This window comes from Esox lucius, chromosome 8 (assembly GCF_011004845.1).
Source record: "Esox lucius isolate fEsoLuc1 chromosome 8, fEsoLuc1.pri, whole genome shotgun sequence".
In the NCBI taxonomy this organism is placed as follows: domain Eukaryota; kingdom Metazoa; phylum Chordata; class Actinopteri; order Esociformes; family Esocidae; genus Esox; species Esox lucius.
The window spans coordinates 18,257,353-18,273,541 of NC_047576.1; the positions used below are offsets into that span (position 1 = coordinate 18,257,353).

A 16,189-nucleotide genomic window follows, 5' to 3' on the forward strand; every position below is an offset into this window, starting at 1 on the left:
ATTAACAGTGAAATAAAGTGAAGGTACATTTCAGCTTACTTTTGGAGAGGGATATCAATACTTTTGGCCATGACCATACATACTTATTACATTGTAATTCATGTTAAATGTTGACAAAGCTTGAGTCTTTAAACGTTCAAGCAATCTAAACGCACCTCAAGTGACATCATTTTAACACCAATATGATTGGTGAGACAGAGGAGAGCTTCCTCAAAACAGAAATCAGTTGATTGGCCTGTTAATCGCGGGGCGGAGTTTAATGTTGCCATCGTTTGTTAAGGCTGGGAAGTCCCTTTTCTGGTCTTCAATCTGAAAAGGAGAATTCGGTTTTTGAACATTAATAATTAGAGTTTTAGCACTGTTAAATTACAACTTAGAACAGGTGTTTGTGAGAGGTGTTTTAGTTAGCTAGCTGGAGAACAACTTAAATCACCATTAGACATATGTTCTTCAGCGTGAGGGTGTCAAACAGCTAGCTGGCTAGCCAGGCTCTTTGTGTGGTGATGTTTTGTTTTTATTGAACATTACAGCTCTCGTGGCTTGTTAGATCATTTGTAATGTGTAGAAGCCAACAGCATTGATTTGCATACGGTGCACATATCTACTGAAAGGTTAGAGAAATAGGTCCATTGACGTTGCAAAGCGACAAAAGGAGTTTGATGAGGAGATGGGAAATTGCCTAAAATCACCAACCTCGGATGATATTTCCTTGCTTCATGAATCACAATCGGATAGAGCTAGTTTTGGTGACGGGGCAGATCCAGATCAGGAACCCCCACCGCCGTACCAGGTAGGTCACCCGAATTAGCTAGCTAACTAATAATGTTGCGTACAGTACTAGCTGAATAGTTTTCTGGTAAGGTCAGCTGCCTTTGCAGTGTTGTCTGTAGTATTTAAATACCTCTACTTGTTTTTCAGTGTTCAGTGTGATAACTGTTGTTATTTTACGTGGTACTGTCTGCTAAGGTCAGCTACTTTAATAGTTATTTAGTATTTAAATACCTCTACTCGTTTATCACGATTCGTTATGCCAAGCAACTATTACTTTACGTGGAACTGCCAGGTGGTTGCCCGAAGTGAAAACAAGGAGTTTGCTTGCTTGCCAGCCATTTGTTTTTGGTATGTTAATGTAAACAGTCAGCCATAATAATTACTTTGGAATATGGCCAGTGGATATTGCCTGTATGCAGATAACTTTACACACCGCCTTTCATTGTGTATCACTGCCCCACACAACCATAAACTTGCTGTCCTTATAAACTAACGTTGAAATAGTACTGTTATACCCCTTTGTATCTCGATTTGTTATATTTATGATCACAAGTTTATACTGTAGCTGCAGCTTAATTTCGGTCAGACTTCAAGCTTTCTACATTATAGATGGCAGCACCATAATAACCCATTACAAGGGACTAGGGACACAAGTGCCAATGTAGCAATGCATGTAATGAGAACAACTTAGTATTGATACAGCAAAAAGAGTCTGAAGCTGTTCATTCTCCAGACCTGGAATGTCGTTTATAGTCAGGCTGCAACTAACAACTATTTTGATAATCGATTAATCTGTTGATTACTGCTTGGATTAATCGGATTGAAAAAAATATATAAATTCCAGAATTAAATGCAAGTGTTTTATTTAAAACAAAAGTTTTCAGTGTTTTTACGATGCCTTCATTTAAACAATTGTAGGCTGTAGTTCTAAAACAAATAAGAACATGTGCAAAAACTAAAGGGTTATCATTATATCATTTTCAAGGCTGTTGGAAAAGCATTCCAGGATATCATGAAGCTGGTTGAGTGTTTTGACTGATACTGTTAATGGAAATTGTCTTCTCTTTAAATGCAGTCATGCTCCGGTTCAATGAGAGCTCTGCTTTGCAAATTTGGCAACAAAGGGTTTCGTAGAATTCTTTAAAGTGGTCACATACTTTTGAAGTTTTACGTCGTAGGTGACTTCCCTCTGCTGTAGCCTCTGCCATCTTTCCTAATGTTTTGCTATGTTTGATACAGACTCAATTAATCGATGATGATGTTCGTTGCCAACAATTTTTATTATTGACGTTTTCGGTTTATCGATTAGTTGTTGCAGCCCTAGTTTATAGCCTACTGTTCAAGGGAAAACACAGCAGCTGTTAGCTGTTCTTTTTTAGAAAATGGCACAAGATTATTTTATTGCTAGTCATCAACTTTACTGTACTCAAAAAAAATTATTACTCTGTAAGCCATTCATGTCGTGCAAGTTGTTAGCTTGGAAGTAATGAGTGTTAACAGGTTAATGCCCTATCTAAAATGTGAGGATTTCTGCACAGAACTGGAGATCCAGATCTCAACTCTTTCAGTAAGGCTCTCATTGCCATGGGTGTCATCTACCACAATTGACAGGGCTTTAACCGCCTCTGTGGAATTCTTTGGCCAGCAGGATCTCCAAAATTGAAATGTTAGAGACATACACTCACCTAAAGGATTATTAGGAACACCATAAAAATACCGTGTTTGACCCCCTTTTGCCTTCAGAACTGCCTTAATTCTACGTGGCATTGATTCAACAAGGTGCTGAAAGCATTCTTTAGAAATGTTGGCCCATATTGATAGGATAGCATCTTGCAATTGATGGAGATTTGTGGGATGCACATCCAGGGCACGAAGCTCCCGTTCCACCACATCCCAAATATGCTCTATTGGGTTGAGATCTGGTGACTGTGGGGGCCATTTCAGTACAGTGAACTCATTGTCATGTTCAAGAAACCAATTTGAAATTATTCTAGCTTTGTGACATGGTGCATCATCCTGCTGGAAGTAGCCATCAGAGGATGGGTACATGGTGGTCATAAAGGGATGGACATGGTCAGAAACAATGCTCAGGTAGGCCGTGGCATTTAAACCATGCCCAATTGGCACTAAGGGGCCTAAAGTGTGCCAAGAAAACATCCCCCACACCATTACACCACCACCACCAGCCTGCACAGTGGTAACAAGGCATGATGGCCTCTTTTTCATATTTGTAGTGGAGATGAGTGGTACCCGGTGGGGTCTTCTGCTGTTGTAGCCCATCTGCCTCAAGGTTGTGCATGTTGTGGCTTCACAAATGCTTTGCTGCATACCTCGGTTGTAACGAGTGATTATTTCAGTCAAAGTTGCTCTTCTATCAGCTTGAATCAGTCGGCCCATTCTCCTCTGACCTCTAGCATCAACAAGGCATTTTCGCCCACAGGACTGCCACATACTGGATGTTTTTCCCTTTTCACACCATTCTTTGTAAACCCTAGAAATGGTTGTGTGTGAAAATCCCATTAACTGAGCAGATCGTGAAATACTCAGACCGGCCCGTCTGGCACCAACAACCATGCCATGCTCAAAATTGCTTAAATCACCTTCCTTTCCATTCTGACATTCAGTTTGGAGTTCAGGAGATTGTCTTGACCAGGACCACACCCCTAAATGCATTGAGGCAACTGCCATGTGATTGGTTGATTAGATAATTGCATTAATGAGAAATTGAACAGGTGTTCCTAATAGACACATTACAATCAATGAGAAGGCATACCTTACCCTAACGGATCTGTTTATTTTCTCCAGCAATCTACATTAAATTGACTGAACTGAGACATTTCTATACATTTTCTATTTCTCAGTCTTGGAGGTGTTGTTCAATGTTACATTTTGTCAGGATAGCAAAATAAATGTTTACTTACTACTCAGTAGCTATGTTTGCTCCTCCTTGAGACACCACAAGGAAGAAGTCTGTATTGCTTCCTCTACTCGCATTGAAGAGAAGTCAAGAAATCTGTAATGCGCAGGTAAAACATTTCTTCAGGACTCTTGGCGTTAAATGCCATTGGATATGCTTCTCTGCAGCTGTTAACCCTTTTAGTGGGCAAATTGATGTTGTTGATGCGGTCTTTTAAATCTTGATGTTGAATTATTTCAACGCCTTAACCCTGAAAGTAGTCTGTGGGCCAAGAGAAACTGTTCATCCATTGTTTGGTTTTCTTTAAACAACCACTGCACACTTCTGCTCACTTCAGACACTGCTCAATAACAATAGTCTGTTTTTGCTTTAAGTAACATCAATGCATTTTTCTTTTTGATTTATTATTACACTGTCCCATTACTTTCAAATATTTTTTGGGTAGTGGTGGCTAATAATTGTAATGGCTCTTAAAAGAACTGAACTATGGATCTCTTCTGAGACATCTTTTAAGGTGAGCAATCTTTGTAGCACGCAAGCAAGTTTATTTATATAGCACAATTCATACATTCAGTGTGCTTTACAAAGAAAAATATACAAATACTGAAATCAAAACCATCATTATATAATAGTGATGTTCTCTTTTAAGAGTATGTCTTTCTGCTTTACATATTGACATTCAAAACAATTACCAACCAACAGGTAGAAAGCTTTCCTCCCTATGATGTTAACGCTGAGTGCAGAACTGAATAAAGAAGTCATGTTTTTATGTCACCTAAATACAAAGATGTCGAAAAACCATTGAACAGTTTAAATACCAAGGCAATGGCATATGACGCCCTTTGATTATACAAACGTAAGCATTTTCTTTTTACACTAGCACAGAAATGCAGATTTACCCGCACCAAATATCTAATGTAAAAACCCCTAAAATAAAAACCACCAGAAGCCTCGTTCATCTTTTCAGAATTCCTAAAGAGTCTATCCTTAGGTCCAGAATGGGGAAGGAATAGAAAGGGCTGCAATTTAACCGTCTGGAGTTGATTTTCCTGTAACCGATTGAATAGGAGGCAGCGTTGTGCAATATCCTGGTTAAACAGCTGAGGCTCTTGTTGGATATTTCAATGTTATGAGGTTTGTTTGAACAATGGTTTAAACAAAGGATGGCCAGAAACCTGCTTTAGGGTGCACATTATTTAAAATCTACACGCTTGCCTTGGGTAAAAGTTTTCAATAGTATTTTCTCTTTAAAAGAGACCCGCCCCTGGTTTGTTTGGACAGCCTCGGAGCTGCAAGTCTTCATTTCTTATGTCCTCCTGCATAATCTTTACTTTGTGATCGCAAATGTCTGTAACAATCAAACCATTAGTCATATGTTGCCAAGATTCACAGATAAGCCCTGGCTGTGGTAACACATCTTAAGAACAATTGAGACATTGAATTATGGGAGCTCGAATTGAATAGATATAATAGTTGTGGCACAGTGGAGTGCTTTGCTAAACTAATTTACTGGTTTCTTTCAACTGCTGTACACTGGCTTTCAATGCACAGCAGTGTGCCTCCTTGGTCGTTTCTAGGCACAGCAATGATCTCTTCCTAGGCAACTTTTAAACCACGATATTTATGAGAATACCAAAGGTGAGTTCCCAAACGTGCTGTATGCAGCTAATTTTAGGATGCTTGAAACGCAAACAGGAAATTAAATTGGATTTAAGTGTCTCTTACAACGCTTAAAATATCTTCAAATGTTATCACACAGGGTCATAATGACTCTTGGTAATGGCCTTTCTGTAATATCAGAACGTGTCTGGCTAATGCAATGATTAATCTTAACTTCTGTGATGGAAAGGGCTATACTCTCAATATACACTTTTTATTTTTATCTAGACCTCTACCCAACACTGGAAACTTCAGTGCTTTTAGTGACAACAGGTAACTCATTCACAAAAACATTTGCTTTTGGGACCCAGAGTGGTGCACATGAGTTCAAGTGCCAGAAGGGGTTCAGCAGAGAGTAACATAAATGGGCTTATTGCTGCCATGGGTGGACACGTGGAAATCAGACCCAACTGGCATGTCTCATCACGCTCCACTGACTATTGGTTGTTTGCTGAGGGGTGCATTTGAGTGAGCTGTGTAATAAGAAGCAGAACAGTGATAATGTACGATGGAGGACGCCCATCTCAAACCTCAATTCTCTGGAACATGCCCTGTTGCCCTGCAGCTAAAGCAGTCCATAATCAGAAAGTGGGCATCACAACAACAACAAAAAAACTGCAGTGGGAAGCACTAAACAAGACCAACCGGTCCACCTTGAAAACCAGCTCATAAGAGCTGTTTATTGGAGATTGGGTTTCTGTGGTCCTTCGTTGCGGCATGAGCAGAGGTAAATGGCCTTCCCCCACTGTCACTCTGTGGGGGCCGTCGGGAGAGAAAAGGGTGTGCGGAGCAGGCAGATATTTGGAAAGCAGCTGGCGAGAGTGCTGCTGACTCATCCGACTGGGCCAAAGCAGATAACTACCTGTACTTGTTAGTGGGTGGGAGGGGGCATCTCTGTGGAACCCCGGGATAGGCCTGGGCTGAGCAGCAGGACCCACCATTTTAGCTTCCCTGTCATGACTCATCCATGGGTCTTTTTTCTTCCTTAACCAGTAATGGAGCAGAGACCTTGCTTTATTGATCACGTTCAGCCTAGCACAAAGGCCATTATCCTGTTGTCAGTTTGTTTTCAAGTCTGACCTCATTGGATCGAACACCTCTCTGACATGAAATGGCCTGTCCCTGGCTGTGTGTGCCAGGGTTGGAGGGAAGAGTCTGGTCTAAAACTCACTTTCAGCATGTGCTGCCCCTAGACGGAAAACGAACACCAAATCTCCCCTCAGAGATGTCATGAGTCCCAGAGGGAACTGAAGGAAAAAGGCTGTTGAGGCATGAAGGAGGTGAGAACATGCAGTATTTCACAGACACTGCTCCGGTGATTGGACGTCTTGTCAGCGTTTTTCTTTTTTTGCTTGGTGCCTGCAAGCTTATTTTGGACCAGGAAAAGGAAAAGTTTGCTTTGGAGGTGCTCTCTAATGAGCTGTCAGACCTGCTGTCTGAGGGAAAGAGTAAGGGAAAAGCAAAGATAAAGTAATATGAATAACAAACGTAGCTTCGAGTGGGATAGATGCTGACTTCGCTAAGCCATGGCGATAGTGAAATGAACAGTGGCGATAGTCATGAAACCGGTTTTGAGTTACAAAACCATGACACATCTGCTAAAATAAAATCTCATTCTTTGTGGCTGGGGAAAGTGTCATCCTCAAGTGGGCAGGTTTCACCGAAAGCTTTCTGGTTGAGTAAGTAGTCTGAGAAGCAAAATTGCTTGGGGAAATGTACAACAGAGGACCCAAGTCATGAACCTGGACTCTCGCACACTTGATGTGGGTTTGTTGTGATGATGCAAGGGCATTATCCTGAATTTGACCAAACAGAATTGGGGAAAATGGGGTAAAGATAATAAAAAGTGACACCACAACCATCATATTGATGTAACCTTGTTCAATATGTTCTGTGGAACTACCACTACTGCTTTGGAAAAGTGTACTGTTTTTGGATATGTTTATGTACATGTGTATATATACAGATTTTTTATTATGAATAAAAAAACCTGTTGTTGATTTAAAATAAAGTAACCAATTGTATTTTTTGTAGTAAGTTATTTTTTTTCTACCAGTGAAAATGCAATGCTAAATTGTCTTACTTGTGCTTTGATGGAAACAATTCTCTTCAGTGATACAGTACAGTGATCTCACAGGCCAACACTGTACTGACTAAATATGGGGCCTGTTCATGAGTCACTCTGTCTCATATAAAAACATGACAACAACCTTCCCAGATTATGCATATATATAACTGTGACACGCTAACTCCGGCAGCAGCAAGGACAAACAAACAGGCCTTTGCCAGCCTTGACCAAGAAGGCGGCCAGCTGACAGTGTTGTGTTTACTGTTCCTGCTTCAGAGGTCCCGCTGTGTGCTCTGGTACCGCCTGCTACTAATCTATGACTGTGTTCGGCTCTGACTGGCTGTTCGATCTACGACCTAACCAAGAGCTTCGCACTCCCTGTTGTGTGTGTGAATGACCACCGGTCGGGTGGCTTGAGTGGGGTTAACTTTGAAATCGGGTGCAAGCAATACAAACGTTTCCATGGCAGTATTCGTTCTTATGTGGATTATGATGTGACATCTAGCTATTCTGACAGACTCGTGATAGGACCTATCTGTTTGCAAGCCTCTGTAAGATAACTCAACACGGCATCCAGTGTTGGTTTCCCCCCTCCCCTGGTGTGTGCTACCAGAGTGCATGCTACACTACAGGACGCTTAGGTCATACTCAACTAATGCCACGGTTGCACTCTGCCCCCCCCCCCCCCCCGACATATTGTCTAGTACAGCGAGCGGGCTGCAGTTCGCGGCGTTGTTTTCGGAAGGGGATATTGCAAGTCATGCTACTAACTGTGGCAGGCCTGATTCATGCCTCTTCCACAGGAGGATTCATTTTGAAAGCAGCACTTTGCCCTTGGCTTCGCTGATGACACTACTGTTGAAAAGCAGGCCGAAGAGAAGTGAGTGTTCAGCAGGGGCTCGGACTTATCCGCTCCGTTTAGTTTGTTCCCGAAAAAGGGTGGAGAGAGCCGCTTGTCACGCAGTTGCAGTGCCTCTCCGGGAGTCGTGCTCCAGCGCCATGACTCCAGACAGGGCAGATGGGCAGCCTGTCATTGTTCGTCCCCCTGGGGGAAGCCACTGGGGGAGTGTTGGGGTTACGGGCGCACAGCCTGGAATTCAAACTGTGGGATGAAAGGCGTGTTTGCATGAGCAGAAGGGAGGTGGGAGAGGGTGGTTGGGACGGCCACAGGCCCAAGCCCGTTCTCATGCCAATTCTCTCCCATTTGCTCTCTCACATCCCAACTCGCAATTCTCTCACTGTCTGTCTGTGTGCCTGTCTCCTCTCTCTGTGGAGACATGCCAGCAGCCTGTTTTGTCTGCTAAGTGCCTGGCTGCCTTGGGGCTTGGAAGTGCACACAGAACTGTGTGGTGGCTTAGTATTCTCTCTCTGCTCTCTCTCTGCTCTCTCTCTGCTCTCACTCTCTCTCAGTGGGTGCCGAGTCTGTCCACTTTACCCTCATGAAGAGGATGTGATTACTGCCCTGCTTTTTAATAACACTAAGTGCCACAGGCACTTGAGTCTTGTTTCGGTCTTGAGAGGCCCTAAATCGGATAACAGCGGCTTGCTAGCTGATTAGTTAATTGAAGGGTGTCCGTTCCGGACAGACTTTCTGAGTGAAACGGGACAACAGGGAGAAGGACCGTGTCCTGTTCCTGCCCCCTTCATAACCCCAAGGATTTCCTAACGAGCGGCCAAGCTGTCACGTCCCAGCTGCCCCCCCCCAGGTGCATAGAGTGTGGATTGTTGCACTTTGACCTTTTGACCCCAGTGCTGCCCCAACACAGATGCAGCTGCCTCACACCAGACCTCGTGGAGGTGAGAAGACACTTACACTTTCATTTTCTGTCTGCCTGTGGGTGGGGAGAAGATACTGCAGGGTTGAAAATTGATATCCTGTCATTTTATTTGACTCTCAACCCATATCTTGCTTGCGCAGACCTATATTTTATGATTTGTTTTAGTTGATAATTTTATATATTCATCATTTATTGTAAAGAAAGTTAAGAGATTTCCATGCACATTCAGCCTTGTGACATGCAAATAGCCTGAAGTACCATCCCACCCTGACAGGCTGAAATTCCAAGCTTTCTTTTCAAAATGTTCACCATTTCACAATGTAATTTCAACCTTATAGTATAAGGCCATGTAGTACTGTGATCCCTTAATCACTCATGCTTAAACAGATTCCAAGAGAATTGCAGTCTGAGGTTGGAACATGTTCGGATGTTTTAAGTACTGCTTTCAGCCTGCTCTAATGTTTTGGCAAATAATGTGCTTATTTGTTTCCAGTCATCCATGCCTTGCCATTATCCCATCAACATTTTTTTCACTCAGACATACACCGCAGAGATTGTCTGTCTGAGTGAACGTCTGACCACACATCACATGATGTGCATTGTAGCCTGTCCCAGATCCTACAACCAGGCTCTAGTTTAGACTGTTGTTGTGATCCGCTAACAGATGGATAGCATTGAAACTCAATGTGTTGATTCTTTCTGTTTCATGACAGGAATACCCAAAAACAGCTTCTATATGCCAGCCGTTAGGCTGATCGACACTGGACTGCCTGACCACCCACACAAACTTCCTAACTGTTGCTACTAGGCTCCTTTTTACTTTTCATTCATTTTTAGACTTAGTGTTTACTACTGCACATTTTAAACATCTTTATTTCCTTACCTGATATGCTGATATATTTTACTCCATATTTTACTATTTTTGCATCCTTTATTCACACTAATATCTTTATTACCACTGTGTCCTTATTTATTTATAATGTTGCCTTGTTGGGAGGGAACCATGGTTTAATTGAATGTGTGATATCTTGTGTATTCACATAAATACTAGTAGAAACATGAAACATAACAGGCCTACTTTCTTACTAGTTAGGTGTAATTAGTGGAACCTTCGAAATGGAATGGTATTCGATTAACATGATCTCTTCCAACGTGATTGGGAATAGGATTGTTTCTCTTATTTCTAAATGCTAGGGTATATTCAGTATTAGTCTGGAGAGGTTGTCACTTTAAATAACATCTATTTAGGGCAAGTAGCATTCTCTCCAGCTTTAGATTCCCTGGTCTTACTACAGGGATTAATTTCTGTGTTGCAATGCTTGCTATATTAATCTGCAAACACATTAATTGAGGTCTTTAGAATGTGTGCCAGAAAAAAAAGGAAAAGACTGCCGATGTAGTACAGTGTATTCTTAGAAAATGCTGTCTGCCTTTCTAATTGCTTAGAAAAAAGGTGTTGCTCCTTAATGTAGTGTGCAGAAAACTTATCATTCAGTTTAAGTACATAGACAAATTTGTAAAAAGAAAAATAATGTTTATCGTATTGAGTCATAATAAAATGTCCAATGTATTTACTATTGTAGACCAGTGAAGAATCGCTGACTCTATACGTTTCCATTCTCTAGATCATGATGAGGATTGGTGTCGGGTGCAGCATATACACTCACCTAAAGGATTATTAGGAACACCTGTTCAATTTCTCATGAATGCAATTATCTAATCAACCAATCACATGGCAGTTGCTTCAATGCATTTAGGGGTGTGGTCTTGGTCAAGACAATCTCCTGAACTCCAAACTGAATGTCAGAATGGGAAAGAAACATGATTTAAGCAATTTTGAGCGTGGCATGGTTGTTGGTGCCAGACGGGCCGGTCTGAGTATTTCACAATCTGCTCAGTTACTGGGATTTTCACGCACAACCATTTCTAGGGTTTACAAAGAATGGTGTGAAAAGGGAAAAACATCCAGTATGCGGCAGTCCTGTGGGCGAAAATGCCTTGTTGATGCTAGAGGTCAGAGGAAAATGGGCCGACTGATTCAAGCTGATAGAAGAGAAACTTTGACTGAAATAACCACTCGTTACAACCGAGGTATGCAGCAAAGCATTTGTGAAGCCACAACACGCACAACCTTGAGGCGGATGGGCTACAACAGCAGAAGACCCCACCTGGTACCTCTCATCTCCACTACAAATAGGAAAAAGAAGCTACAATTTGCACGAGCTCACCAAAATTGGACAGTTGATGACTGGAAGAATGTTGCCTGGTCTGATGAGTCTCGATTTCTGTTGAGACATTCAGATGGTAGAGTCAGAATTTGGCGTAAACAGAATGAGAACATGGATCCATCATGCCTTGTTACCACTGTGCAGGCTGGTGGTCGTGGTGTAATGGTGTGGGGGATGTTTTCTTGGCCCACTTTAGGCCCCTTAGTGCCAATTGGGCATCGTTTAAATGCCACAGCCTACCTGAGCATTGGTTTCTTGAACATGACAATGAGTTCACTGTACTGAAATGGCCCCCACAGTCACCAGATCTCAACCCAATAGAGCATCTTTGGGATGTGGTGGAACGGGAGCTTCGTGCCCTGGATGTGCATCCCACAAATCTTCATCACCTGCAAGATACTATCCTATCAATATGGGCCAACATTTCTAAAGAATGCTTTCAGCACCTTGTTGAATCAATGCCACGTAGAATGAAGGCAGTTCTGAAGGCGAAAGGGGGTCAAACACAGTATTAGTATGGTGTTCCTAATAATCCTTTAGGTGAGTGTATATTTAGACTGTGAGTTGCCATTCAACCACAACCCAATGAAGTCTGATAGAAATCACCAAGTTACCTTCACACATGGGTAACAGCTTTTTCTCAGTTCCAGTGATTGAATTGAAAATACCCATGTCTTCCCTTTTTGGACTGAAAGACTTGGGAAAGATTGCCACCTGCTGGATCTGTCATTTCAAACCACTTCTGATGTAGTGGTTAAGTTCTTAGATGGTATGGGTATATCTATCAATCAAGGTTGATATGTGTTTTTAATCAAGACAGGGAAACCTGAGTCTCCCAGTTGCCCCTAACGCACTGTGTGCCAGAGTGAGACAACATTCTTTTTAGGTCAGAACACAGGACACTGCCCTCTGTCACTTACCAAGTTGGAGAAATTACCTAGCGAGATTTTTATTTTTGAGTCGGTCAGCCTTTCAACTGGGGTGAGGGCAATAAGCATATTGCAAATGGGCATTGCTGTTTCATCATTAGGGTCTCTAACCTGGTAGTTTTAAATGTGAAAATGTTGTAATGGCAATAAGGCATTGCACTGTACACAACAAACAAGCTGCTGTTCCAGTACACCCTTTGAATGTTATGAAACTAGTGATTGGGCAATGTGGGTGCTTTACTCTAATCTGGCCTTTGTTCTAGGAATTTGCACAGCGCTACCCACAGCTTGTGGCTCTGTTTACCCCTGTATACCCTTCACACCAGAATTTCTTCCTTGCACATAAACCCTGTTCAGGAAAGCCCCTTTTTCATTGCACAGGTGACTCTATCTCTGTTAACTGTCATTGCTATGCCGCTGTGGCCTTGCAGGAACAGCTCCACCTGCCAGTCTACCACCCCACGCCGGGTCAGGCCCGTCTAGCCAGCCAGCTGACCGAGGACGAGCAGGTCCGCATTGCCCAGCGCATTGGCCTCATCCACCACCTCCCCAAGGGAGTGTATGATGCAGGAAGTGACAGCTCTGAGAAGAAAATCAGAGAGTGAGTATTACCAACAGTGAATGCACTCAAACACAACATGAAAAACATTTTTAATGTTGAATCATGGCCTCTTGCTGAATGACCATTAGGTGTCTGCGTAATCTGCATTTCACTTCCGGGTGAATATTGATTTGCAATGAATGAATACCAATCAACAGATACAAATAATTAGAGCTTCTTGACATTTGCTCACATATAAAACATAAAAAGCAAAATTAGTATAATTAAAGTAGCTTTGAATAGTACATAAAATATAAAAAGTATTTCAGACACTTAAATACAATTTATTTTGTATTTCCTTCATGATTAACAGTTTAGTATTAAAAGTGGTTATTAAAAATCATTTTGGAGGACCATTTATAACCGATTAGAAAATCCCACATAACACAAAGATTTTTGAATCCCCATCCATGCAGGTGTGTGATCTGCATGATGGACTTCGTGTACGGGGACCCCATCCGGTTCCTGCCCTGCATGCACATCTACCACATGGACTGTATAGACGACTGGCTGATGCGCTCCTTCACCTGTCCCTCCTGCATGGAGCCTGTGGATGCTGCTCTGCTCTCCTCCTACGAAACCAATTGAGGAACGCCAACGGCCCTCTACAACATCCTCCCTGCTTGTCACTGTTCTGACTTAACACCCCCCCCCACACACACACACACACACACACACTTAGCACCTGCAAGCCCAGATGACAGCACTTGCATCACCGGGGAGCTTTTTAGGGCCACGTGGTGGTAATGGTTCGCCAAAGGTGGTTGGATGACTAACCAAGAACTCTGCTGGGACCCACTGGCCAAGCCTGCTGGACAGGATATGTCAGGCTAGGGAAGGACTTTGGATAATGGTGATCAAGAGGAGGTTCTTAGCGTAACACGTCACCTTCCATCCACACTTTGATATCAACCAAAGCCCATTCCCTCAACATTGTGTTCAACTCAACGTCTGTTCTTTGAGTCATCCTAAGGGCTCAGTAGATTATATTTACAAATGCAGATGAGCAGACTGTAATACACACAAGCCAGAAGAACCTGTGCTTTTGTTCAAGTTTTAGTGGAAGAGATTAGCATTATTATGCTCTCAAGTGGTTTAAAATAAATGCAAATTTCACCCCGTTCAGTATCTGCAACACATATTATTTTTTATTTTTTTTTACACAGTGACCCTTGGATCAGTTTGCCTGAAGTTGACTTCATACTTAATTAGTTTCTTAGACTAATGATGGATCAGTTCAAAAGTGATATTGGATGACAAGGTTTCGGGTCTGCATTATTTCCAAGTATTAGGCCTCCTAAACATATTCATATTCCATCTTTACTGCTCTTGTTTACCACTTTTTAGATTGCACATTGTGTTCCATACCAGTATATTCAACTATCACCGTCACCTAATTCCTAGTCTTGTAATCCATATCCTACACTAAAGCATACACACTGGAGTCATTGAGTTATTTTAAAATGCCTACATTTAGTTAAACGCCCTTGAGTTTATTTATTAGATCAGAATAATAAATGGATTGTTGTGCAAAGAGTTTGAATATCAAAGCTAACCACCACGCCAACTTTGATTTTAGTACAGCAGAGTGTATTTCTGTGACTTTTGAACCATAGTGAATTTCTATTTTGGCTGAAAATGACAAACAAGTGACAAAACACACTAAGAGATTGTGCTGGAGATACAAATGAATAACGTAACTATTTCCAACATTATACATACCCCTTCAATTTGTAGCAAATTTTTTGCGATAATGCAAGTTTCTATACCATTTAAAATAGTCTTGTAATTTCCACCATGAGAGAGCATTCTAATTACCTATAAACTGAGAACAGCTGAACAGCAGTTCTCTAGTCAGTTACTAGTCAACGGCAAGTCATGGTTAAAACAGAAATGGTTACGTTATTAATTTGTCTCCAGCACAATGTCTTGCTGTGTTTTGTCACGCGCTGAGGTCATTTGCAGCCAGAAGAAACCTATTGGTCAAATAAAAATTCACTATGGCTCAAAATTTGGCATGGGAATGAATACTTTTGGGCTTAACTGTATGTATTACCTTATTCTGCTTGTAAATAATGCTCTTTCTTTTTTTTAAAGACTTTATGGATTTTCATACTTAAATCTAGAAAGACATCCTTAATGTATTATCTTCACATGCCAAGGTCGGTTAACTACCATTTAATCAGCACAATTAGTTTAGCAAAAAGTTGTTAAAATAATGTTTATGGTTTTTGTCATGTCCAATTATTTTGTGTTTTTAGGGAAACATTTGTATTTCTTTGGGGGCAAGTCAGCTTCATGCTAAATGATTACTATGAGATATAATTTTATCAAAACGTATTTGAGATACGAAACTCTCAAAAGCTGATTTCATTTGGGGGGATATTTGAATTTCCTGTATATTACTGTGAAAGCACAAGTGACATGTTAATCTATTTTTGGAGGTGGGGTACATTATCTACTTCACAAAGGATGTAGTAACTTATTACTCAGTCTAGCCCTCATTCCAGACAATTAATCTCTTTGTCATTCAGAGGACTAGTAATAATTGGAAGGCAGGCCTATGCTCTTTGCACATATGTTGCCATAGTAAGACTGGTCTCTATTTTTGTTATAGAGAGAATGGGGAGGGGCACTAGTTTTTGCACAGTACTTTTACTTATTTTTTGAATCTCCATTCAATGTGGAGGTCTACTGCCTTAGGTCTAAAACGATGGTTGTTGATTGGCTCCTAGGCTGGCATGAGACCAACTTTAGCTGATATAGAGGCCAGACATGGACAATGAAGGACCCATTGCCCATTACTTTTGAAGAGGCTAAAATAATGGAAATTGTAAATCAACAATGTAATTGTGCACTTCCTGTTATCTGCAGCCTCCAACAACATACATTGGAGATGTGCACAGCAATACCATCAGATATACAGTATGTAAGGCATGTAAAGTGTGTTTGTGTGGATCCCTGTGAGAATTTTCTTTGTTATGTATACATATGTACTATTGGCAAATATTAAATGAAACTATGCTATTGAACATGTGATTCATTTCATGGGTTCTTTGAAACAGATTTGAGCCAAAAATGTATTCTGGCTTGCAAACCCTCCCAACACAAGCAGTCTGTGCTGTTTTTAGATGTTCCTACATTTCCAGAAGATACTAAGCCAACCAGCACATTTTTAACTTGTAATTGAACATCTGTCCAGTAGAGGGAGGTAATATGACAATCTGCCTCCATTGCC

At 41.4% G+C, this 16,189-nt stretch overlaps 1 protein-coding gene across 1 annotated transcript; it reads left to right on the forward strand.

The window, feature by feature from the left end:
* The first annotated feature begins 260 nt into the window (after positions 1 to 260).
* Positions 261 to 15,983, forward strand: rnf11b (ring finger protein 11b). The gene is made up of 3 exons (XM_010897795.4): positions 261 to 790; positions 12,782 to 12,951; positions 13,368 to 15,983. Exons 1-3 carry the CDS (start codon positions 668 to 670, stop codon positions 13,537 to 13,539), a joined length of 465 nt encoding a protein of 154 aa, XP_010896097.1. The 5' UTR covers positions 261 to 667; the 3' UTR covers positions 13,540 to 15,983.
* Positions 15,984 to 16,189: the final 206 nt, after the last annotated feature.